The 26,592-nt window shown below is 42.9% G+C and overlaps 1 protein-coding gene and 1 pseudogene across 14 annotated transcripts in view; both read left to right on the forward strand.

Moving 5' to 3' along the window:
- Positions 1–25,366, forward strand: part of LOC100066535 (butyrophilin subfamily 3 member A3) — a 50,015-nt gene extending 24,649 nt beyond the window's left edge. Inside the window, exons 1-10 of one of the 14 annotated variants that reach the window (XM_070244306.1) lie at positions 13,049–13,196; positions 14,296–14,467; positions 17,366–17,455; positions 17,711–18,058; positions 19,414–19,695; positions 21,217–21,375; positions 21,559–21,579; positions 22,609–22,635; positions 23,096–23,122; positions 24,646–25,366. In XM_070244306.1, coding sequence (XP_070100407.1) covers positions 17,371–17,455; positions 17,711–18,058; positions 19,414–19,695; positions 21,217–21,375; positions 21,559–21,579; positions 22,609–22,635; positions 23,096–23,122; positions 24,646–25,175 — 1,479 coding nt within the window. In that variant the 5' untranslated portion in view covers positions 13,049–13,196; positions 14,296–14,467; positions 17,366–17,370 and the 3' untranslated portion in view covers positions 25,176–25,366. Of the gene's footprint in view, positions 1–13,048; positions 13,197–14,292; positions 14,468–17,365; positions 17,456–17,710; positions 18,059–19,413; positions 19,696–21,216; positions 21,376–21,558; positions 21,580–22,608; positions 22,636–23,095; positions 23,123–24,645 lie in introns of those variants that run through there. The other 13 variants (XM_070244311.1, XM_023624559.2, XM_070244304.1 and 10 more) reach the window with 13 other exon arrangements.
- On the forward strand, positions 2,015–2,617 carry LOC138919452 (butyrophilin subfamily 2 member A2-like; annotated as a pseudogene).
- Positions 25,367–26,592: the final 1,226 nt, after the last annotated feature.

Genomic DNA, 26,592 nt, shown 5'->3' on the forward strand with positions numbered 1-26,592 from the left:
ACCCAAAGGCCGCACCTCTGACAAGTGGAAGCCTGGGAAACAGAGAGAGGAAACGAGTAGAGGCAGCAGCAAGGGCTTGGAACTCTCATGTCCTAGTTAATCCCTCAGCCTTGCTTGCTTCCATTCTGCAAGTGTTGCATCTATTCATATGGCTACATAGAGCACTATATTGTTGACCAAAAGTAAAGCTAAGTCAGTACTTATAATCTTCATCCAGCTAATCATATATCATTTCTGTATCCTGGCAATTCCCTGGGCAGTGGGAAGTGGACAATCTTGTTCATAGAAATGGCCAGTCCTTCATCGTTTAATGTAAATTCAAATACTCCTGCTGGTTCTTTTGAGGACATTCATTTGTTTTTGTGTTTTCAGAGTTAATTCAAGAGGAATTGTGTAAATTTAGCATTTCTGAAATACTCAATGCACAATTTGTCTTCTGCTTGGTTAGACATTATCTCATGAAGCTCACCTCTCTGTCTGCCCCAGTGCAGGATGGAGAAGAACCCTCTTACATGCTGCTGAGCCCCTCTGACATTCCCTCAGTTCCTGAGCTTCCTCCCCACTAACCAGCCAACAGGACACATGAGAGATGATGAACAAGGGGGCCTGAAGCAGGCTGGGGGCAGCAGGGGGCTGGGATTTGTTCACTGTCAGTATCCCCCACAAAGCTTTATCCCAGCTCTTCTGTCAGGGAATCTGTGCAGCTTTCAATCAACTCTACGGCTGAGTTCTCACCAAAATTTGCTTTTTATAATTATTTGTTCCATGATTACAGAGGTCTACCATACATAGTAGACTTCCACAAAGGTTACATTGTAGTGGTTGTTGCTCTATGGATCCTGGATTAATTTGAAAGAAGACAATACTGGCTTAACTATTTATAACCTGGGAGATGGTACAGACTGCACAGTTGAAAAGCCACATGTGGGAAAGGGAATAAGCTTCCCCAAGCCTGTCTCAGGGGTGCGCAGACAGGTGCCAGAAATGCCTCCTGCTCCAAGAGAACACTCATGCTCTGTGTGCAGCCTGCGAGGGGAGGGGAGGTGGGCACGTGTGAGAGGAGGAGATCCACTTGCCTGGTCCTAATGAGCACTTTGCATTTTACAATTTGTCACTTTATGCCCAAAAGCACCAAAGAATCCAGATTTTACTAGATACCACGGCACTGGGACCTTTCCTCCTTCCTCTTTTCAATTTCTAAATTGTCACAGTCAGACATATCAACTTAGGGAAAGGAGAAAGTCAGTTTAACACAACAGAAATGTAGATTGAGTAAGTAGTAATAACTGCAGACGGGAGAGTCTGCAGAATGTCAGGGTATGAAGCATTTCCTACATCCAGAGAGGTCACAGCTGCAGACCCAGACCCCTGTTGTTAAAGCAAAACTGGTTGGAAATAGTTTCCTCTCCTTTTTTCCACACACACCTCTCAGGCAGCAGGTTGTCTTTTGGGGACACTATCCTCCTTTTTTACTCTTTGAAGGGCACCCTTGCAGGTCATCTAAGTCAGTTGTCATCTGGTTAAACTGGTGGAACACGAAGTACCAATGAAGGGACCCTTTACCCCCCCGGAAGCTGTGTAGGGAAAAATTGGCCTTAATTGCTTCATTGGGAGAAAGATAGGGCCTCTTTGCTGGTTTAAGCCAAGTGGGAAAGTTTCTACCTACAGAAAGTCCCATGGATCATATGTCTTGAATAGAAAAGGGGGTGGATCTGAGAATGTTGAGAGAAAGTGTGAACCGTTGATTTCACGTCATTTGCTAAACTTTCTACATTTCCTAGAGCCCCAATTATCCTCTACTTGAAGCAACACTCCTGTCACTCAAGAGATGGAAGTGCAGCCTCAGTAATTCTCAGGCTGTGAGCTCCCTGGGACCTGGGATCAAGGGTCCTTCATGGAAAAGCCTGCCACATGGGCGATCTCCCACCCGCTTTCTGGGCCCTCTCTGGGGACCAGGAATCGCACAATCTCCTGAGACCCCAGGTATAAACCTGAGTCTTCCTCTGCAGCTGTTATGGTCCTGGACCCAGACACTGCTCATCCTGAGTTCTTCCTGTCAGACGACTGGAGAAGCATAGGATGGGGCCCCTCCAGGCAGAATGTGCCTGATAACCCAGGGAGATTTGACTGTCAGCCTTGTGTCCTGGGCCTGGAAAGCTTCTCCTCAGGGAGACATTACTGAGAGGTAGAGGTGGAAAACATGGTAGTGTGGGCCGTGGGGTTTGTAGAGACAGTGTTGAGAGGAAAGGGGAGGCCCTACTGGTTCTTCAGAATGGCTTCTTCATCTTAGATATGTTTGGAAACCTGTCCTCTCCAGAGAAGATTCTCCCCTGACAGAGCACCTTCACCAGGGGGGCATCTTCCTGGATGATGCAGCTGGAGATGTTTCCTTCTATAACATGGGGACAGATCACACATCTACACATGTCCCCATTCACCATTCTCTGGGCCTCGTAGACCCTTCTTCAGGCTGGGGTCTGATGACCGTAGCCTCTCCTTCTGCCAAGTCTTCTCAGGGGTTCAGGGGGTCATAGTACCTGAGGGTGGCCTGATCTTTCACAGGGCTGGGACCCATGGCAGCCACCAGAACCAATGTCCTTGTCTCAGAGCCAAATAGAGAAGCCCTGGCTATCTCTACTACCACAGCACAGCACCCTATCGAGGAAAACTGGCCCTCCTTCCCTTTTACATCCCTCAGAGACCCTCTTGACAGCTTCTTCAGGCACCAGCTCCTTCTCTTCCTCATTGTGCTGTTGCATTAGTAACTCATTTCCTTGTAACTATGGGACAGGGTCCAGTTTCAGAGCAACTAGTGCTGTCACATGGCTGCCAACCACAAAGAAACTGTAAGAAAGTGACAGGCAGAAAACCTGGCACTTTAACATCAGAGTGACATATTCAGCCTGATACTCAAGTTGACATCAGACACTGTGAACTCAGGGTGAGAACAACAGGATTCACTAGAATATGAGAGGTAGGGGGAAACCAAAGATGCAGATCAGAAATAGAAGAAGCAGGACAAGAGGGGTGAGACAGGGCCAAGGCTGTGGGCTTTGTTAAGCTCCATCATTACAGCTAAGGGGTCACAGGAGCTGCCGGTCCATTTCCAACCCACCCCCAAGGTTTTCAGACCACACAGTAAAGCTCCCCAGGACTAGAACTGGGGCAAAGAAGAATGAAGGATGAGGACACGTCTGGATCTGGCCTGGCTCAAGTGTCTCTGCAATAAACAGGGAGTCAATACTCAGTTACGAGTATGGCCTAAGGTTTTAGGTCCCAGCTGAGCAGGTGGATACTGGACCAAGAGGATCACAAGGTTCAGGTTCACTGGGGAGAGCAATGGGTTCCAGCTTTTTAGCCTCAGGCTGCCTTTAGGCCCTGAAAATTTGTTGGGGACTCCAAAGAGCTTTTGCTCTTTTTGGTTATATCTGTCAATATTTATCACATTAAAGATTGAAACTGAGAAATTTTAAAAATGTATTTATTAACTTTTATTAAAATAGTAATAATAAACCAATTATAGGTCAATATAGAAAACAAGCTTTATGAAAAATAACTGTTGTTTCCAAAACAAAATAAATTTTACTGAGATGTGTGACATTCTTTAATGCAAAGTCTAATGTCTGGCTGACTAGAAGATGGCTACATCCTCTGATCTGCCTCTGTGTTCAGTGTTGGGTATCACAGCTCCTTTGGACTCTAGAAAACTTCACTGTACACAGTAGGGGAATGAGAGCCAACACAAGAAATAGTGTATTATTATTATTATTATGGAAATAATATTAACCCTGTGGACTCCATGAAAGTGTAACAGAGTCCCCCAGAAATCTGCAAAACATATTTTGAGAGCCAGGATAGAGGATCCTGGAACTGAGTCAGGCATTTAAAATGATGGCTGAAATGGTAGTATTTTGGACTTTACATAATTCAGTATCCAATTATGACAGAGCTAAAAAAAAAGTACTTAAAAAGTTCAAAATTTTATTACTGCATTTACAAATGGAAACATTCTGGAAAGAATCAGGGAATCAAAGAACACTGAAATAGCTGATTCGATGAGATGGGAGACTGGGTTATTAATGCATATGCGTGTTATTTTCATATTTGGTGTGTTGTCGTAATTTTATTTGAACAGTTTTAACTAAAAGCACCAGACTGCAAGTCAGAAACAAGAGCTGCTGATGATGGGCTTTATTCATCTTCAGCAAGTTACAGCTTCTCAGTGTTTCAGGATTCTGTAAAATAAGGCTTTGAGCGGGTTCCTGTATCTTTCATTATAGTTTACAAAACAACTTCACTTATGCTGCATCCTTGCATTCTCACAGCAAATAGAATTACCCCATTTCACAGTGAAACATTGAGGTCTATAACCGATAAAGTGACAGTCTTTGTTTAAGGAAAACAGTTTTCGTTCATACTTTTTTCATAAATCACGCCTTATCTTTAAGGTGTCTTCCAAATATATCAACATTCAAATATTTTGATTATGTACTGAAACTAGACATGAACCCAGTCATGTACTAGTCCCTATGGGAGCATTAAAATAGTGTAAAGTTTGGCCCCTACCTTCCTTTACTCAGTCTTGTATTCATATCTTTACTTATTCATTCACTCTCAACAAATTTAGCACCTTTAATGTGTCAACTGTGTGCAATGTATGGTTCCATGATGGAAATAAGCTGGGTGATGTTATGGAGAGAAATGGTTAGGAGGTGGGGAGGGACTACTGTAGCCGGCAACGATAGGGAGGGCCTCCTGGAGGAAGTAACGGATTTGCTGAGACTTGAGGACTAAGGAAGAACCATCCCTGTGAAGCTGGGGAAGAGGTGCTGAGCGGGGGGAACAGTGAGCACAGCAGCCCCAAAGCAGAAATGAACTAACTGGTTGAAGGGACATGAAGATTCTCCTGCAGTCAGAGCAAAGACTGAGAATGGGACAGGCAGGAGACTTCAGAAGAAAGCAGACCATCTGGGGCCTCACAGCAAACTGCTGAGAATCAAACAGAAGCAGAGTCTTACTGAAAGCCAGAGCTCAAATGAACAGAAAATGTCTGGAGTCATCCAAGTGTTATTTTTTATTTCTTCTTCCCAGGATGCCTCATTCTCATCAGCATGGGGAATTTAATCATCTAGAGTTTCCTTCTCTTTCCTGGGTTTGGGGGCTGGGGATGTGGTGGAATAGAGTATGGAGAAAAGGGACACAGCCTCCCAGGGACTCTTCTCCTCTTCTCTGGGTATCATCTGTCAGGCCTGGTGTAGTGAACTCAGCCCTTTCCGTGATGGGACCCTCAGTGTCTATGATCTCTCTTCCCTCCCTGATTTGACTATGGCTTAGATCAACCCCAAGAACAGAAAAAATAAGTTCTATATCGAGATCTTCTGGTGGAAGCTTTTCAGATTTTTGGTATCCTGAATTAAATTAACTGTTGGAACAAAAAAACAAACATCTCATTAGGTAAACGTAATAAAAGTGTATTTCTCCATCTCTGCACAGTTCAGGACAGATCATATGGGGAGGTGAGAGCTCAGCTCCATACAGATTGTCTGCATTCAGACAGCATATGAGGGAAAAGGGATGGAAGTATTGTGCATTAGCTTTCTCATGGGCCAGGCCTGGAACAGACAAAGTCTTTCACTGGGTCCCCAAGGGAAGCTGGGAAATGTCATCTTGCTGTGACCCCAGGAGGAAAAAGAACCAGGGTTTGGTGAACACATACAGTTTCTCTCATGTGACTTTTCTAAGCTATGAGGTCCTGGGAAATCTGTTAAACATGAGTATTCTTAGATCAGAGAACCTATACAGTTGGCAGAAAAGCCCTGGCCATGTAGCCCCACCCGATCCCCTGGGGCCTCAGGCTGGCAGAGAGGGATGGCTGCAGGCTCACGACAGGACCTTCTCCATTCCCTCACTCTACAAACATTATCAAGCACCACTTGTGAGCCAGGGACTGACAGTGCTAGACAGTGAGAATGCAGTGATGAACACACTCAATCTCTACTTTCTCAGGTGCTTTTATGATGTCCATTACAATGGGGGAAATTAATTCACAGAGAGAGTAGAAAACTTGTTCCAAATCATACATTGAAGGGGTGATGACTTTCTCAGGTCCTAGTCTAGTAGAGAAGAGAATATGAAACTAATAATAACAGTGCACTGGCACGTGAGGGATTTGTACAAAGTCCTGCAAGAGAGGAGAGGATGGGGTCTGGAGGGGGATCCTGATCAGACACCCCTGCTCCCAGGGACCTGGGCCCTCCTGATGTCAGGAATTTGGATGATCTCTTCCTTGTGAAATTTTCCGAGCTCTCCCACTGGCTCTTTGAAACCCGTTCTTGAGGACATTTGAGGAGAAGCTTATCACTCTAGCTGTTTCAAGAAGGAAGGAAGGGGACTTCATGGGTTAGGGACAGCTTCTTTTTTCCCTCTTCCCAGTTGCTGAGGGTCCTAGGATGCCAAAGTTGATGTGGCTCTCTCTTGTTTCTTGCTCTTTCAGTAGCTAATGTGACTCTGGATCCAGACACTGCCTACTTTGAACTCTTTCTGTGTGAAGACTGCCATAATGTGAGGCAGGAAAATACATGGCAGGATCTCCTTGAGAGACCTAGAAGGTGTTTTCTGGACCCTTGTGTGCTGGGTCACAGTCCTTCTTCTCAGGAAGACATTACTGGGAGGTAGAAGTTGGCGACAGGACTTACTGGGAGCTTGGGGTTTGTGAGGAAAACACAGAAAGGATGTGGGGAATCACAGAGTCACCTCAAAATGGATTCTAGGCCTTGGAACTGTATGCTAATAAGCATCAAGCTCTCCCCTCCCCGAGGACCTTCCTCCCTCTGAGTGAGTCTGCAGCCCGGTGGGGATTTTCTTGGACTATGAGGCTGGAGATGTCTCCTTCTGTAGTGTGGTGGATGGGTCCCACATCTACACTTTCCCTCAGGCCTCTTTCTCTGGGCCGCTCTCTCCTTTCTTTTACCTCCGGTTCTATCACCCAACTTCTGACCATCTTCCACTGAGGCCATCAGTCCCCAGACTTTCTCTCAGTTGAACATCCAGGGAAGAACTGGACACTGGGGTTGAGGAGCCACTTCTAGGAAAAACAGTCCCAGAGTTCCACCTGATCCAGAGGTGGAAGTGGAGCCCCTCTGACCTTTATCACAGCTGAAGTCATTTCTTTCCCATTTTTCCATGGGAGTGAACAAAGTAGGGAACAGTTTATAATGCACCAGGGCTGGGTGGTGCAGAGGGCCAGAAAGGACTACGCAACCCTACATAGTCTATCTGGTGTTGCCACCATAGCTGGAAATTGAAATAGGCCTCAACAGACAAGAAGTACTGATGGAAAGACTAAAGTCTAGTGGCTTAGAGAGGGATCTCTGTGATCTCCTGGATCCTCATAAAGAGAAGAAAGGCCAATGCCCACACGCAGTAGTTGTCTTGAATGCCTGCACAACAGAGCAACAGCAGGAAGTTGGATTTGGAAGGGGCTTTGCTGTTTTCAGTCTTTTCATACAAGAACTTTATTTCATTTTTACCCACTTGCAACCCTGGGAGATACTAAATAAAGCGTACAGAGAAAAGTCACTTCTCCAGGTCACCTTCTGGTCTGGGACTTGATGTACATTCAACATTCTTACATCTAATGCCACATCATTCCACCTCTGAGAATCTAGTCATTCCTTCTCAAGCAGTTTCAGTGACCCTCTCAATGAGACTGTTAACCCCAGATTTTTCAAGATTTCTTTTCTGATTAATGAATTTGTTTACTGCTCCTTTCCCTAAATAACTTCCTATTTTTAGATATTTTACTTCATTAACAGTTGAGTGCACACTCTTTAACTTTTTTCTAATACACACACTCAGACATATACAGTTTTTGTAATGAAAATTGAACCTTGTTATCTGTATTGTCCCGTGACATGCTTCTTTTACAACACTAAATCTTAAATACTAATCTTATATTATTGATAATCAAGATAGTTTTCTTTCTTTTTTGTTACAAATAATGCTACTATAAACATTTGTATGTAAATTGTTTTTCATAAGTCTGATCACTTCCACAGAGTAAATTCCCAAGTGGCCTTTGTCATTAGGATAAATTCTTGAAAGTGCAATTGCTATACAAAAGAGACTGGAATTGTTGTTAAGTATATGTTCACACTTATCTATTTCCTACAGGAAAGAATTCTCTGTGTACATTTTGGTATCTATCAGGATCATCTCCTGAAGTTAACAGTGGAAGTCCACCCTTCAGTTTTTCAGTCCTTCAGCATCAATCCCAGGCTTCTCACTCTCCTCCAGGGGCAACTCCAACCAATCGACTCTGAGAAGGAGGAACAAATCTACTTTTTACTTTACATACATTTCATGGCTTATTCTCTATGGAGCACTGTTGTAAGAAAATTGCATGAATTTTCTTATTTCTTCACAACAGCAACTCAAAAAGGCAGATGCTATTTTTATCCTTATTTTACAGATAGGAAAACTAAGGCACAGAGAGGATAAGTACTGGCACAAGGTCACACAGCTAATAAAGCTCACCCAGCAACCTGGCTTCAAAGTCTATGGTTTAACTACTCCCTATGCCTCCTCTCCTCACCAATTTTAAATTCAGTGCCCAGTACCTACTAGATGGTAGGTTCTCAATAAAAATTTGCTGAATTAATGAATTTTTACTGCCTCTTATCACATACATTTCTCTCCCAGCATTTTATGTAAATGTCTGAATGAAAAGTCCTCCTGGGTCCCTATTTCCTTGGAAACTGTAAAGTCAAGAGATCAAGGTGTTGTGCCCAGAAACTCCTTATATGAAGTTCAGCCTCTAGGTTAGAAATCAAGGCAGCTTTTCTGTGCAAAGTAACTTAGATCCTCCAGACAGGAATTGAGGGGTTCACTCTTATTGATATGATTTCCAGTAGCAAAGCTTTTGATGGACTCTGAGTTTTTTTTTTTATTTTTATTTTTTAATTATTTTATTGGGGTCATATTGCCCTGTAACACAGGGTAAGGTTCAGGTTTTTATTATTATATTGCAGTTTCTGTATAGACAGCATCATGTTTGCCACCAATAATCTAGTTTTTATCAGTCACCATACACATGTGCTCTTCTATACCTTTTGCCCCACCCCCACCTTCCTCTCTGGTAACTGCTAATCTGTTTTCCTTATCTCTGTGTGTGTTTATTTATTTTCCACATATGAGTGAAGTCACATAATATTTGTCTTTCTCTGTTTGACTTATTTTGCTTAGTATAATACTCTCGAGGTCCATCCATGTTGTAGCAAATGGCAAGATTTTTGTCTTTTTTATGACTGAGTAGTATTCCATTGTATCTATCTACTACATCTTCTTTATCCATTCATCCATGGATGGGCACTTGGGTTGTTTCTACATCTCTGCATTTGTGAATAATGCTGTGATGAACATAGGGGGAAATAAATCTTTTTGAATTATTGATTTCTTGTTCTTTGTATAAATATTCAGTCACAGAATAGCTGGATCATATGGTAGTTATATTTTTAATTTTTTGTGAAATCTACATAATGTTTTTCGTAGTGGTTGCACCATTTTGCATTCCCATCAATAGTGTATGAGGGTTCCCTTTTCTCTACATCCTCTCCAACACTTGTTATTTCTTATCTTGTCAAATATAGCCATTCTGATGGGTGTGAGGGGATATCTCATTGTAGTTTTGATTTTTTTTTTAATATTAGTGATGTTATAGGTCTTTTCATGTATCTGTTGGCCATCGGTATATACACTTTGGAAAAATGTCTGTTCATAACCTCTGCCCATTTTCGATCAATTTGTCCATTTTTTCTTCTTGAGTTGTATGAATTCTTTATATAATTTGGAAATTAACTTGCTATGGGATATGATTTGCAAATGTTTTCCCTCAGTTGATGGATCATCTTTTCATTTTACACATGGTTTCCTTTGCCTTACAGAAACTTTTTAGTCTGATGTAGTCCCACTTGTTTATGTTTTCTTTTGTTTCCCTTGCTTGAGTAGACATGATACTCAAAGAGACACTGCTAACACCGATGTCAAAGAGAATACTGACTATGTTTTCCTCTAGGAGTCTTATGGTTTCTGGTCTCTGTTCAAGTCTTTAATTCAATCTGAGTTAATCTCTGTGTATGACATAAGATAATGGACAGCTAATCTTTGTGAAAGGAGCCATAATAATACAATAGAGAGAGGAAAGTCTCTTCAAAAAATGATATTGGGAAAACTAGACAGCCATGTGAAGAAGAATGAAAGTAGACTGTGAATTTTTAAAAAGAAGCTTCTCAGTGAGTAAGAAAGCAGGGAGCACTCAGAGAAGGGGGTTGTTTTGCTCCTTTGCATCTGCAGCATGACCATGGGACAAATACAGTTTTGGTTAACTATGTAATTGACTTTATCATATATGTCTGTAATGCCAACCTGATCACCAGAAAGAAAGATTGATACATTCTGAGGTAACTTTTACATTCTCACCCCTCTGTAGTCGAATGCCCACTTTCCTATTTTATTTTTTCTCTGAACTCAATCCCATACTTCTCCTCAGCTTCCTTCAGAAGGATTTTATGCCTGCTCTTCCTCAAGTGATTTGGAGACCCTACACATCCCACAGGTCCTCCAGAACATCGATCCCTTCTTGTGTCATCAGTGGAGAAGAGAGCACTTCTCTCAGCAGATGCCAGGGAATGGACAGACGGGCCATGAGGCAGTGCTTGTCCCTGTCTCAAGCTGTTCCTGAGCGGCAGTCCTGGAGCCTCCTGTTCACACGGCCTCCTGGAGGGAGCTTGACTCTTACCAGGAGTGGCCAGGTACCTGGGGCCAGACTATCAATATCTTTGGGGATGGCGAGGCATTAGGAGTTGAGATACACAGATAAATATACCCCAGTGATCATTTTAGAACATGTAACTGAGAGGCACTCCTACATTTGTGTTTCAAACAGAGCATTGGTGCCTCAACACTTCAGAACTGTGTTCTTTTACTTGTTAGGTGTGCTGAAGTACCCAGGGGAAAGTGCATTGATGTTTGCAACTTACTTCAAAAGGCACCAAATAAATAAATAAATAAATAAGGATTGAAATAAATAAATAAGGATGGATCGGGTAGGAACAAAAGGATTGATTACAATAAAGCAAGTATAGGAAAATGTTGACTGCATAATTTAGATAGTAGGTATATTTGGTTTTCACTGAAACAGTCTTTCAACTTTGCTCTGTGCCTGAAAGGTTGCACAATAAACTGTTGGTAGTGAGAGGTGGGTAGGGAAGAATTGTATTTTCTTGCTGATAACAGAGATCAGAAGTGCCACTGGCTTAAATAAAACAAGGGTTGCTTTCCCTCTCATGTAAAATGAATTCAGAGGGCAGCAGTCCAGAACTGATCTGCCAGCTCAGAGATGCATCCATGCCCCAACCTCCTTCTGTCTTTACTCTCTTCCATCTCAGCATGTGGCTTCCATTCCCAAGGTTGCCTCATTGTCATAAGATGGTCCCTGCACTCCAGCTCCAAGGACCACATTCAAGGCAAAAGAAGGAGGAAGTAGGAAGAATATGGACCTCTCTTGAGAAACATACCCGACAACTCCCACCTACAAATCACTGGTTCAAACTTTGTCCTTGGTGTCTCCCATCTATAAGGGGGATGGGCACATGCAGGATCCCCCCCCCCAAATTGGGTTTGATTCCTAAGTAGAAGCAGGGACTAGAGATTGCACAAGCAACAAGCCATGTCTACCATGTAGCTTAACTTCACACTGTTGGAATGTAGTCAAATTCCATCAGCCAGGTTCACATTAAAGTCTTAGGAGCTTTAATAAGGGACTTGAGATGCAAATAAAGTGTCTTGGGAGACCATAGACCAAAGGCAAGACCAGTTCGTCCCAAAGATACCTTATAGAAATAGCCTTCACAGCCTATTCAGAGTCTAATCTCAGAGAGTAAAGAATCCTGTGGGCAGAGTAGAAACGAATACCTGTGAAAACATCACAGACTAGTTGCTCCAAGGAACTCAGGGTGGGTTTGGAAGCATTTAACTGTTTTTTCAAATTGTTTTTTCCCCTTTTGCTATGTTACGAAGATACAATCACCAACCACCCTGACCCAGACCAAACCTCACCACAAGATCTATGCCTATGACCTTTGTCTTATTTTTAATGCTAAGATCGCTCCAGGAGGAACTTAGGCCTTATTACCATCCCTGAAGTGTATGTGGAAGCTTGTTTTCCAACCGAGCCTGTGCAAGCAAATACCCACCTCTCTTTTGAATATTTGTTCACCATCTGAAATAAAAGGTCCCTGCTTCTCTTTGTTTGGGGGATGCCATGATTCTGGAAATGATTCCTCATGGTCTGCTATTTGCTACAAATATACCTCACTTTGTGAGACAACTACTTCTGGGGGAGAGTCTGATTTAACTTGCCAGGAGGGAACTCCCTTTGGTTCCAGTGACAAAAATACAAAAGTAGCACAAATAAGGCACAGAGGGTGAAAGAGCTGCTCAGCAATACTCCAAATATGGAAATTCTGAAAAAGATAAGACAAGTCCATCAGTCCCTGGCAGCACTGTCTCTGGAAAGCTGAAAATTAGATGATTTGCTCATGAATCTGAGACTTGAGTTTAATACGTGCTGAAAAGGTGGAGTGAATCTGGTTTTCTTTCCATTCATTCTTCCATTTAGCTCTGTTGTAAAAGATGTCCTGCTCCACGTGCCCACCTTCATGCACACAGATGTCACCAAATGGCCACAGAAACATCTTAATTAATATACTTCTTCCTCTCTTTAGACATTAAAATCTTATAATTTTTCTGCTTAGTTCTGCTGATAATCTATTATGGTATAAAAGACATAAAACAGGTGTAGATAATGAAATCCTGATTACACACAAACATACACATGAATGCTTCAAATAGGTAAACACAGAGAGACACAAACAGTAAGGGGATTCTTCTTTCTCTACAATCCAGTACAGTTTTAGTTTTCATTCTACATTCCTCACTGGTGTCTGCCCAGCAACTGATGAGAAACACCCCTCTGAGCCAATCAAAAACCAATTCTTCCAAAGAGGGACTCTTACTGTTTGTCATAGTGAGCAGACTCTCCTCTTCCCTTTCTTCCAGAGGAGCATGTTAACTATAATGCAGAACTATTGATCACCTTCATTCTGTGAGCTGTGATTTCCAGATGGGAATGCCATAGGGTAAGTAGGGGAAATTGGTAAAAGCCATGGCCACAAGCCCTGGAAGGAGAGAGGCTAAAAAGCTGAGAGTGGGTACAGGGAAGTCCTCACCCAGAGAGAGGGAGTTGGTGCTGGTGTGTGTGGTGAGCGGATGAGGGGTAGCGGTGGGAGGCAGCGCAAAATGTAGGGACCTGCATTGGGAAATTTGGTGGGAGGGAGACAACCTGAATGAAGAAACTTGCCAACTACATGTTCTTAGGAACTTCCTGTGGTCAGAAAGGAACACTGGACTCTTAGAATCTCTGCTGATCATCTCTGGGAATGTATTTTAAGAGATTTTAAAATGAGATGTGCCCTAAAGATTTATATGTAAAGATGTTCCTTACAGAATTATTTGTAATATAGAAAAATATGAACGAACCTCCATATACAAGATAGATATACATGTATAACTGTTGGAGGATGGCTAAACGACACAGTGTTCAATCATGAAGGGATTTCCAGACAGTCATTAGCTCTTTTCAAAAAGACTTTTTATTTATAATTGTTATATATATGCATATATATAAATATATATTATATATTATTATTATTATTATTATTATAGGTACAATTACTCTGCTGTCCTCAGAGTGAACATAATTTAATTTATAATTTTATAATTTATAATTTTATTAAAGAACTTTTGTTTATAATCATAACAAAATTTAATCCACTTTGGATACTTAAATCGTTATCTACATTTTGCTATTGTAGATTTTACTTTGATGAACAGCCTTAAACATAAATCATTGTGTTAACACTTGATTTTCCCACTTTAAGAGTAATTCCTACAAGTGGAATCTCTGGGTCAAAGAATGAAACATTTCCAAGGTATTTGGTATATATATACGGCCAAAATACTTCCAGAAACATCTACATTGTTATGGTGTGAAGTATATGATTACCATTACAGATTATTTAAATTTTATTATTTTACATTTTTCTCCATTATAAATATGTTTGTAATTAGGACCAAAAACAATAAATATCCTAAAAAACAAAGCCTATTACCCACTCTGAGGACAGCAGAGTAATTGCACCTATCATAATAATAATACTATTGTCCTCTCTCTAGCAGCACAGCGAACAGTTTGAAGAGGACAGGATGTGCTGAACGACAATGTTTTGTCTGAGCGTGTGTCCAGATTTCAGACGAGGGTCTGAAGCACTGCCAGCTGCACAGACTTCTGCTCCCTTGTTCCCCGGCTGTTCCCAGACTTGCAGGTAGCCTGACTTGGGACCTCATGCTGGTTAGTTTTGGCAGAGTTGTTATTTTCTGAAAAAGTAACATGCTACTGTCACTATAATTACTTGTAACAGTTATTAATTGTTAAATTATACATGAAAACTTTTTGAATTTAAAACCTTCTTCCAAAATATAGTGTCAAAGACAAAAGTATCTTACACTCAATCCTCAGTTCTCAGAGTAGCATGTATCCTTTTAGAACTTTCTTAAGGCAATTATACAAACATGTATATACAAATTTATAACTTTGTTTTCTTTTAAATAGAATCATTAAAATGCGCTTTTTGTTCACTTAACATGTCTCAACTGTCTGGGTTAGTGACTATAACTTAGTCTTAACTGCCTCATTAAATTGCCATTAACTAAACAGTTTCCTATAAGTGAGCTTATAGGTTTCTGATCCTTTTTTTAGTTCTAAATATAACGCTGCATTCTCATCCTTATACATGCTTCTCTCTGGACACGTGCAAGGGTTTTGCTGGAACAAATATATGGAAGTGGAATTGCTGGGCCAATTATACACATTCTAAAGTTTATATTTCACATTGCTTCATGAGTTACTGAAGTTTAAACAGGCATTGTCACATGACTGAGATCACGCAGCTTGTGAACCACAGAGCTGTTAAATAGTTTCCATCCTGTTTTGTACCTACAGCTGGCAGCTAGTGGGCCTGGCACATAGTGTGTGCTCAGTAAATATTTGTTGGGTGAATGAATGAAAAGATGGATGAGACCTGGTCTTATTCCTAGCTGTCCTATTCACTAGCCTTGTGATTCAGAAATGCTGGGTTCAGCCTCTGACTGACTCCAGAGCCTCCATCAAAGAGTCTGCCTGGATTTTAACCAGAGTCTTATGGTGTCCTGATTCGAATTTAGTGATGGCCATGGGTTGAGGCTTAGAGGAGTCCACAGTGTTGTTCCAGTGAAGGGCACACCCTCAAGTCATTTGTCAGCACCCCGTTCCACCTGATGTCTTCAGGGAAGGAGAGGATGCATGATGGGAGAAGACCAGGGAGAAGTGAGAGGCTATGTCCAGAGATCTCAGTCCTGTCTCTGAGTGATCCACCTAGGCCTACTCTCAGGCTCTCCACTATCTAGGGATGCAGCCAAATCTGGGGATGTTAGGATGGAAGCCAAGCTAGAACTCCAACTAAAACCCAGTCTTGACAGCTGGCAAGGGCCCCACACCTCCCTTATCACAAATGTTCACAGTGATGCCACAGACCATGCCTAAAAGATAGTAGAGGTGTTTTTCTGAGCCAAGATACAGTTGGGAGCACTGGGCAGCATGTGGGGAGTCTGCCTCTGAGCTGGGAGAACCCCAACACTTTGTAGAGTCATGAGCTTTATTGGGCTGCTGTGAGATCCTAGCTTGACATATTTGCCCCTTCTTTGCAAGTTCCAGCTCTTATATCTCTGCCTCAAAAGATGTTTCTCTAGCAGTGGAAGGACTAAGACCAGGGAGTTTATCCATTGCTGGTGAGCCCAGAGGCTATCAGCCAAGGAACATTGATGAACACCTGGGGAAAGGGAAGACAGGAAATGAATAATTTCCTTCTCAGGGATATTTCTTTTCCAAAGAACTATTGTGAAAAGGTGGTACTGAGGCACAACGAGTGCTAACACTCTGACAGGCATATCCAGGACACACTTACTCCCTGAAACCACTTCATTTAAAACTAGGAATAAATACATTAATATAGGCAAGTCCCAGTGGGAGCATATGAAGCTGGGCATGGCTCCCTAAGCCAGACCAAAACAGCATGTCATTCTAACGGCAGACGCTTGTCTTCACAAGACTCCACCTCCCCTCCTGTTGTATGACAACCATTTAATGGGATCGTTTTAACTTGTATAAAATGCTAGTGAATATTGATGGGTTAATATATTACCCCTCATCCATTCACTCATTCAAGAAATATTATTGAGAGTCCCATGTGAACCACACACTGTTCTACAGGGTTGTTACACATCAGGAAACAAAATTGATCAATATCCTTTCATGTGGAGCTTTCGTTCCAGCAGGTGGAAACATAGTAAACACATAATATGTTTGATGATGAAAATTCAATGGGGAAAAGAGAGCAGGCTCAGGGGGACGGGAGAAGTTTGCCATAATCCTGTGGTCAGAGAAGGTCTCATAGAGGAAGCAATTTTAGAGGAAAGGCTTGAAAGAGGTGAGGGAATGAGCCTTGTGGATATCTGAGGGAAGAGAGTTCCAGGTAGAGGGAAGAGTGAGAGCCGAGGCCCTCTGTCCTGGTCAGTTTAAGGACCAGCAAGAAGGGCAGTGTGGCTGGAACAGACAAGGACAGTAGGAGAGATGAAGTGAGAGGTCAGGTCTTGGAGGCCCATGTTGGCCATTGTGAGGACTTCAGCATCTACTCTGAGTGAAACAGGAGTTACAAAAAGTGCTGAGCAGAGGAGAGACATGATGTGACGCAAGGAATGTTCTGGCTGTTGTTTTGAGCATAAACTGTAGGGGACACAAGTGGAATCAGGGGACCCAGAGAGGAGGGTCCTGCATTAATCAGAGTATGATGGTGGAGGCTGGGACCTGGCTGTGGGAAAGAGGAAGGATTCTGAACATATTTGGACAGCAGAGCCAAGGATTTCTTGATGGATTAGGGGTAATGTATGTAAATTCAAACCTACATACATAAGATTTATGGTAAATGTATGTACACTTAACATTACATATTTTTATGCTTGATTTTCATGTTGAGCTCAAAGGTTAAGAGATTCCCAAGCAGACATTTTGGCAGAGGAGGATCTTGAGTCACCACACTAGTGACTGTGTGTTTCACCCTGAGTCGACGCTGGGGAGGTGGAGGTTTGATACAGAATTCGTGATCTTCTTCCAGGTCGTAGTTTCTGCCTGACTCTTTCTGGTGTTTCTCTGCAGCACAGATGAAAATGGCAAGTTCCCTAGACTTCCCTCTGCTTGACCTCCTTGTCTGCCTCATCTTGGTCCAGCTGCTTACCCCTTGCTCAGGTAAGGAACATTCTGCTTTTATGTTTCTGAAGCTGACAATTGCCTATTAGTACCCAGTCAGAACTTCTGACAACTTCTCATACCTGGAAGTTCCATCCAAAACAGAAGGTGTGCATGTCATTAAGACAAATTGTACTTCTGTTAGAATCTTGTTTCTCTCTAGATTTTTTTGTACCTCACTGCCTCTACATGAGGCCCCTTCCCTTACCATCATGGCCCACTCCTTCTGATGGAGCTTCACCTTTTAATGACCAGGTCAGTTTTCTGTGATTGGACCCCGTGGGCCCATCCTGGCCATGGTGGGTGAAGACGCTGATCTGCCTTGTCATCTCTCCCCGAGAATGAGTGCAGAGACCATGGAGCTGATGTGGGTGAGACCCAACCTTAGGGAGGTGGTATATGAGTATGTAAATGGGAAGGAAATAGAAGAAAAACAGATGGCAGAGTATCGAGGGAGAACTTCAATTTTAAGAGATGGCATCACTGAAGGGAAGGCTACTCTCCGAATTCACGGCGTCAGACCCTCTGACACTGGAAACTACCTGTGTTATTTCCAAGATGATGACTTCTATGAAAAAGCCATGGTGGAGCTGGAGGTTGCAGGTGAGCATCCAAGTTTTGTTCTGAGATCTTTCCTCTGTGATTCTGGGGGGCAGATGAATATTTCATGCTCCAAATCCACCTCATAGCACTCCTGTCTGGTCACTAGGATCTGCCTCCACTGCTTTCCCTCTTTGTTTCAGTTAGGCCTTTGGGAGAGACACAGGTTTTCCTCTAGAAATAATCTCTCCTGTACACTATAGTATCAAGTAAAGAACTCCCTCATGCTGGCCACCAGGGTCTAAGAGACGAATTGAAAGGTCAGAGTTAGGAAGGATAAGAAAATATCTTGTCTGTGACAGCACACAGCTTTTTTGGTTCAGTTGTGTTCCAGACCGCTTCTGTGGCTCCTCCACGTGAACACTGCTGTGGGCCTGGGGAGTCACACCTGCAGGACATCTGTGCTGCCAATGTTCTCCAGCCAAAGGCCCCTGGAACACACCAGCAGTTGACCAATTTGTGTTGATTTAATGTTGCAGGGAGAGTGTCTCAGGCAGAGGGTGTTAGAGAAGACTCGGTATAGAATTTGGGCTTGTGTTAGGGGAGTTGGAGGGGGATTTATGGAAGTAGGGCTTTGGTCTGGATTGAAAGCCATCAGGAAGGTGGGATGTGTGATACTATGGATGGGCGTATTAATGAGTCTTACTAAGGAGGAAGACTAAAGTAAAACCCAAGCGGTAACTGGTCAAGGAGCAGCAGTCACTCATAGCCAGGATAGGGAAATGTTTGGTCATGATTGTGGTTTGGACAGTGTTCATATTTTTCTCTATGTTCAAACACAATTGTTGAGTTGTCCTGTTTTTGTCTTGACCTATCATAGTGACAAAGTGCCCCTGTCTGATGTTGATGTTCCATGAAGTTGCTTATATACAACAGGAGAACACTGAGACCAGGCTGGTGTTCAGATATCAAGGGTTGCATTTCTCTTTGTCAGGGCACTCTCTTGCCCTGTGGCTTCTGACTAGGTTTGGTCAATGAGGAGCCATTGCAGAAGATGGAAGAAGGAAGAGAGGAGAGAGAGGTCTAGGTACTTATCCTCCAAGCATTCTCCCTGGAGGACCTTTCTAGCTGGCTGCCCTCCCTACATGACTTTCTTCTTTTAGGTCTTCAAAATGGCTTCTTTTCCACCCTCCTTTGGGTTTACAGGTGGGTGGTAACAGCTCCATTGTTTCTGGCCCTGGGGTATTGCTCCATTCCGTGTAGTTTCCCCTCACCATGACCACACTTTTGCAAACAGCTCCTTACTGAAACTCCACTTGAATTATCTAACGTGAGTGTGTCATTTGATTCCTGTTGAGACTCTCATCAATACAGGAGGCTTCTTTGAAAAGAATTTAGGCTCATTTATCCTTCCACAGCACTGGGTTCTGACTTTGATATTGAAATGAAGGGTTATGAGGATGGAGGGATCCATCTGGAGTGCATGTCTACCGACTGGTATCCCCAACCAGAAATACAGTGGAGAGATGTCAATGGAGAGGGCATGCCAGCTCTGGCAGCATCTTTGCATGAAAGTGAAGCAGGTCTGTATGCAGTCGCAACATCTGTGATCCTGAAAGGCAGCTCTGGGGAAGGGATATCCTGTATCATCAGAAATCCTCTCCTCAACCAGGAAAAGACCGCCAGGATTTCCATCGCAGGTCAGTACCCCATTTAGCCTCAGATACACTGTGCTGAGCTGTGGCCATTGAAAGAAGGAGGATGTGTGATTCTCTGTTGCTGACTTGGGTCTCTGCAGTGAATATAAGGCACAGAGCAGGATCCAGAGCCTTCTTCTTACACCAGGGATGTTTCTTTTCTCCAAAAGCTGTTTATGTCACAAATATTTACTGAGTATTTCCTTTGTGCCAGGAACTGTGATAGGCAATGGGAATTAGTGGAAAATGGTAAAGATCAGACCCTTAAGCAAAGACAAATGACAAAATGGGAAAAAATATGCACAACTGGTATCTTATGGAAAGAACTAATATCCTTAAAATATAAAGCAACGCAATAGAAAAATGAGCAAAAGATATGAATTATTAGTTCACAGAAAAGGAAATAACCCAAGATGTCGTCCTATCTCACTCAACAGAAGAACGTGTGTTAAAACAGTCCCACTTGTGAGACTGGCAACAAAACAAAGGAAAACAAAATTGAGGTGGCAGATAACACACTCTCGTGGCAGGAATGTGGGGAGACGGTCACTTTTAGAAATTTGTTGGGACAATCTGGTATATTTTTCGTACAAACTGGCACAACTTCTATTGGGAGCAATAAACGGAATTTCTCCAAATTAGTTAATAAATATTGATCCAAAATCCCACTTCTGGGAATTTCTCTGGCAGATGTACTTGCTTGTATGAAATGGCTCATGTAAAAGGTTATTTCTTGCAGCATTAATTATAATAGCAAAAAGTTAGAAACTATGTCCACCAATGGGGAACTTCTATGCAACAGAATATTGCACAGCTGGGAAAGGAAACACAGACATTCTCTCTATAATAATATGGCAAGATCTCCATGATGAAGAGAAAAAGCCACCTGCAGAGCAGTTTGTATAAAATGCTGTCTTTGGTGTAAAAAAGAAATAATATGAGTATACGTATATTTAAAAAATTTAATACACGCTTGAATAGCATTCACTGTATGTCAGGTTCTTTATAAGCATTAATTTAATCCTTTAACCTTATGAATGAGGTCCTATTATTACCCCCATGTTATAGATTAGGACACCAGGAACAGAGAAGTTAGGTAATTAGTTGAGGATCACACTGCCAGTCAAGTGGAGGAGCCAGAATTTTAATGCAGGCCCTCCAGCTCCAACATTCCTATTCTTAACAACCATATTAAGCTGACTAATGAGAGGCTAATAAATGGGGGGACGGAGGAGGGACTTGGAAGACTTTTAGACTTTTTTGATATTTGAACCATGTTCATTTAACCTATTGAAAAGTTAACATAGAAAAAAACATATGATTCTGATGCTCAAGTAACTCCTATTCACATGTGAGAAGCAGACAGTTCAAGATAAGTAATAGACTATTTTGTAGTAAGAGTTTACCGAAGTCCTCCCCAAAGTTCCCTGAGACTTTTGGAGGACAAAGATCATTTAACATCATGAGATCAACTCTATGATTCCAGCCCTGGGGGTGAGAGGCTAAAGCTCTATTCCATTGCAGACCCCTTCTTCTGGAGGGCCCAGCCCTGGATCTCCACACTGGCGGGGACCCTCCCAGTGTTGCTGCTGCTTCTCACAGTGGCCTGTTACTTCATCTGGCAACAGCATAAGGAGAAAGAGAAAGAGCAAGCAAAAAAGGAGCAGGAACAAAGAGCAAGAGGTATCAAACCAGGAAGAGAACCTGAGGTACTGGCTTAGGGGAGGGTGCCCCCCAGGATCTCACCCCATCCCCACCCCAGGCACCCACCCCTGCACTGGGTCATTAGTAAGTTTTATTTTCCAAAAGTCCTCCACATTCCATCCCCATAACAGTAGCTTTTCTTTTTTCCTGCTTGTTTTCCAGAGTACCTCCAGCTTGTACTGCGTAAGTTCAGATTCCCCCAGGGGTCAACTCACGTCTTGGTACCTCTGCATTAAGCTGCTTCATGACTCTTCAGGTTTCTTCCATTGCAAACTTAAGAGAGATAGACTGCCTGTCATGGCTCATGCCTCAGTGGCTCTGATATTTTCTCTGAATTTGCACCTAAAACTCTCCACTCCGATATTTTCCAGCCCATCTCCTCACCGTTAACTCTTCCCAGGGCTGATAAATATCCCGCATCCCTTTAGAAGAGAAAGAAATAAGGGTGGATGAACTGGGAGAAACACTGGGGAGTATTTTTTTTTTAGTGGAGAAAAGGGCCTTCAGCCTCTTCCCAGGAGGGGCTCACAGACTCATCAGCCCATCAAGTCACCAGGGAAAATCCAGCAGTGCACTTGAAAGGAAAGAAGCAGGAGGGGATGTAACCCCCTAGATAAAGTGCCTTCCCTATGCTAGGAACCTCACTAGTTGCTTTACATAATCTGTAGGCTGCTGAGAAGAAAACAAAGAACGAAAAGTTTAAAAGAATGAGAAAATCCGAGAAGGCGAGAGAAAAGTGTCTCTTAAGCAAAGGACTGGCCACAGTGACTCAGTTATCACAAATTTATTACAACTACATTTAAAATATAGAGTCTGAAATTTCCACATTAAGTTGCCCTATTCTTTTCGGAAGTAGAGAGGACAAAATACAGCTTGAGATAGATAGATTCTAGTACACATACACATACTCGTGTACACACAGTAAAACCTACACCAAGTTATGGGAGTATAGGTACATACAAAATAGATCTGCCAGGTCTCAGCTGGCAAACCACTTACATGCTGCCTGTTGTATCATCAGCATGAAGTTGATGTTCTCAGACTTGATATTAAGGAGGAGAGGGGAGGAGAGATTTGAACAGGCAGAGGGAGAAGGTAGGAAGGGTAGACTGGGGGTCAAAAATGAAGATTAGATGGATGCAAAAAAAGAGAAAGGAAATAACTAAGAAATGACATAGTTGAGGTGACATCTCTACTTTTCTTCCATTGTAGGGGAAAAGAAGTCTCTGGCCTATGATGGTGAGTGACCGTGATGTTCTCTGAGTTTCCTGGCACATGTGAACTAAGCATTTAAACTTTTTCTCTGTCCTGTAATCCATTGGTATTCCCAATAGGAATAATCCGATCTAGCCCAGAGGCTGGTTTTCTGAAGGACATAGTACCCCTGCTTTTCTGGAGCCTCAGAGAGGACCTTCCAGATACAACATGTGGGCATTTTCAGCTGCCCCTCACCCTGTTGGCACATATTCCCACACCCTAGCAAAGCCTGGCCATGTTGCCTACAGCCCCAACATGATGGAGGGAAGGAAGTCCACCATTCTTGAGAGGTTATTTGCCTGATCTGGCAGAGCTGTAGATGAAGGAAGTTGGACATTGGAAGAAACTGAAGAAAGAGAAGGAGAAAAGGCTTAGTGAGGAGAACGGATGGGGAAAAAACAGAAATAATGCCTTTTCCTTATCTGTGTCTCCTGCCTTTCAGAATGGAAGATGGCCCTCTTCCAAGCTGGTGAGTGAATCACTGTATGTTCCCTAGGAAAACAACCTAAGGGAATATATTCCTTTTCTCTTCTCTGACTCTTGAGATTCTGGGAAGAATAGTCCCCATGACTGGGAGAGTTCTGGGTGAATGACTTGAGATCTTTGTCTCAAAGGTGTTCCCATCTCCAGGCCCTTCCTGCTGAGAGCCCAGAGGACCAGAGAGGATTGCTCTCCTGGGTTCCACAGATCTTCATAGGAAGGAAGAGGCATAAAGAGTAGAGCTGAGGGAAGGAGACACAGAATGAACTAATACTACAGGGAGTGTGAGGATGTGGAATGACCAAGGAGAGAAGGCAATGCACAAAGATCTTTGCTTTTCCCAAGCTTCTTATGCCACCTCCTGCTGCTGTGAGTCCCCAAGTTACTCAGTTTCTGGACTGTAGTCTCCTCATTTTTAAATAATGATCATAATTTCTGTTCTGTGAGGGTTGAGGTAAAGACTAAATGAGGTAGTGTATGCGTATTAGTAAAAAACCAAGAAGAAAGACTGGGTGGTTGAAGAAGGTTTAGAGAAGGAACTATTTACAGAGGTAGGTGTGGGGTTCAGGGAAACTGACAAGAGCATGTGAAGTGCAATAGGGCTCACAATAGTGGGAAACTGTCACCACCCCTAGGCTTGAAGGAATAGGGAGAGGGAGAAGTTACTGGAGCCCAGAGGAAGCTTTAGCTCTCAAGGACAGGGCTGCCTGAGAGGAGTCATGCCTTAGTTAGAGCATCACTATCTCATGCTGGCAGGGAGGAAGTGGGGAAAACAAATGCTGTGCCTCTATTCTCTTTCTCCTTCCAAACTTCAGCTAGTACCTCCCATTGGCCAAACCCAACAAGTAGCTAGAGACAAGGGAGCCCAATGACACTGTCCATAGAAGATAGATTCCTGGATCCCAGAAGAGGGTAGAGAAAGGTGGAGAGTGGATTTGGGAGCACAGAAAGTCCCCAAGATGGCCTCTAGCACAAAAAAGACAAGGTATCTATTATAACATCAGGCACTTCCTCCACGGCAGGCCCTGGGCTACCTATAAAACATGTTGCCTTTTTCTACCCTAGAGATTAGTACTTTTATCCTCATTTTTCAGATAAGGAAATTGAGGTCCAAAGATATCCTATAGTTTGGGTCTATAGAAAAAGAGAGTGCAGAAAATGAAAAGTCATTCAGTTCATGGCTGGTAAAGCAAGGATTGAAATGTAAATCTATGTGACTATAAAATACAGGTGGTCAGTCATTTTTTGGAATGAAGAAGGAAAATGATGGAATGAAGGAGGCAGCTCCAGATCTTGTTTTAGGCAGACACTGACCCTCAGCACTCTACTCCCATGAACATAAGACTCCTGGGCCTTTCTTTTGGTGTTGCTGAGAGGGTCACATTCAGGGCAGGCTGGGGACAGCAGGCTCTGGACTTGGACCTCCTCAGCCACACCCAGGTCTTGAAGGCTGAGGCTCTGAGGTCTGGGAACAAAGGCTGACCCCAAGGCCTATCCTCCTACTTTCTGCAGAGGATGTGATTCTGGATCCGGACACAGCCAACCCCATCCTGAGTATTTCTGAGGATCAGAGGAGGCTGAAATGGGCAGACACACAACGGTATCAGCCATACAACCCTAAGAGATTTTGTATGCATTATTGCGTGCTTGGCTGCAAGAGCTTCACATCGGGGAGGCATTTCTGGGAGGTGGAGGTGGGGCACGGAAAAGGGTGGTATGTCGGGGTGTGTAAGGAGAATGTTGAGAGGGAAGACTGGGTTTATATAGCACCCCATAGTGGATTCTGGATTATGGGGCTGTCTGAGGGTAATGACTATTGTGCGCTCACTGACCCCCGGACCAACTTGACAATTGTCAACCCTCTTCAAAGAGTAGGGGTTTTCCTGAACTATGAGAGTGGTGAGGTCTCATTCTACAACGCCATGGATGGATCTCATATCTACACCTTCCCACACACCGCCTTCTTTAAGCCTCTGTGGCCTGTTTTCAGAATTAAGAAATGGGATCACACTGCCTTGACCATTTGCCCAGCGCTGACCTGAGTGCAGAGTTCCCTTGTTACTGACCTAGTGTCTGACCTTTCCCTGGAGACCTCAGTGGCCCTGGGATCTGATGATGGGAATGGGGATCCTTAAGCTGATGCAACATCCTTGCATCTGCCTGCCCAGCCTGGAGCTCAGGGCCTCTTCCTTAACAGTAACATATCACAACAATAAAATACTTACTTAATGCACACACTGTGTGAAGCACTTCACTAGTATTAATTCCATTATTCTATATGACAGTTGAATTTGGTACCTTTGTCTCCTTTCTATAGATAAGGGAACAAGTGTGCGTAAAAGTGAATTAACTTCTCAAAGATGACTCAGCAAGTGAATTACAGCTGGGATTTGAATGATAATAACTAACATCTATAGGTAACTTAACATGTTCTGGGTGCTGTGCTAAATACTTTAAGTGATTTCACTGGTTTAATCCTTACAACAACCCTTCGAGGGAGTCTCATTTTGAGGATGTGGAAACTGAGGCAGGGCTAAATTAAGTACTTTTAGAACTTTTACAGAAAGTTGTGCTGCTGAGAGAGGTTCAACCACTGTCCCAGCCCCACCCCTAGCCTGTTCTTTTCCTGTTCCATTGCCTCCATGGGGAAGAGACCACGTGCATCCTTGAGATTCCTTCCCCAGGGCACCCTGGGTAAGGATCACTATAGGTGACTATGGAGGCCACACCCGTTTAAGGTTGATTTTCAGAGCCAAATGTCCAGCGCTTCGGTGGATTGAGTCTGCAGGCAGACATGGTCCAGAGAATGAATTCACAGGGACTGCATCATACAGGATGGAAAGAGACTAGAGGTCAAATTCTTAACCAATAATGGGCACATGTGCACTCACTCTGTCACTGTGATGCATGATCATGGAGCCAGAACAAATCCTCCTACTTTGAAGGTCTCTAGGAAGTCTACCTTAACACCTAAAGATCGTCTGTAGAACAAGAATTTGGTAGGAATTCAGCTAGATGAACTTTAGTGGTATTTTTTATCACACTGTAGAATCCATCTCCAGGAAAGGGATATTTCCGCCCCTGATCATTCATTGATGTTAATGAATGCTCCCTTCAACTGATGGACAATGGGGAAAGGCTGATCTTCATTATCATCATTATTATTGTTCACCACTGTATTCCCTTCATATATCTGATAAGGAGTTAATAATAGAGAACTCATACAACTCAATAGCAAAAAAAAATCCAATTTAAAATTGGGCAGAGGATCTAAATAGACATTTTTCCCAAGAAGACATACAGATGGCCAACCGGTAAATGAAAAGGTATTCAGCATCACTAATTACCAGGGAAATGCAAATCAAAGCCACAATAAGATATTGCCTCACAATTGTTTAAATGGCTATCAGCAAAATGATTAGAAATAACAAGCATTAGTCAGGATATGGAGAAAATGGA

This window comes from Equus caballus, chromosome 20, assembly GCF_041296265.1.
Source record: "Equus caballus isolate H_3958 breed thoroughbred chromosome 20, TB-T2T, whole genome shotgun sequence".
Taxonomy (NCBI): domain Eukaryota; kingdom Metazoa; phylum Chordata; class Mammalia; order Perissodactyla; family Equidae; genus Equus; species Equus caballus.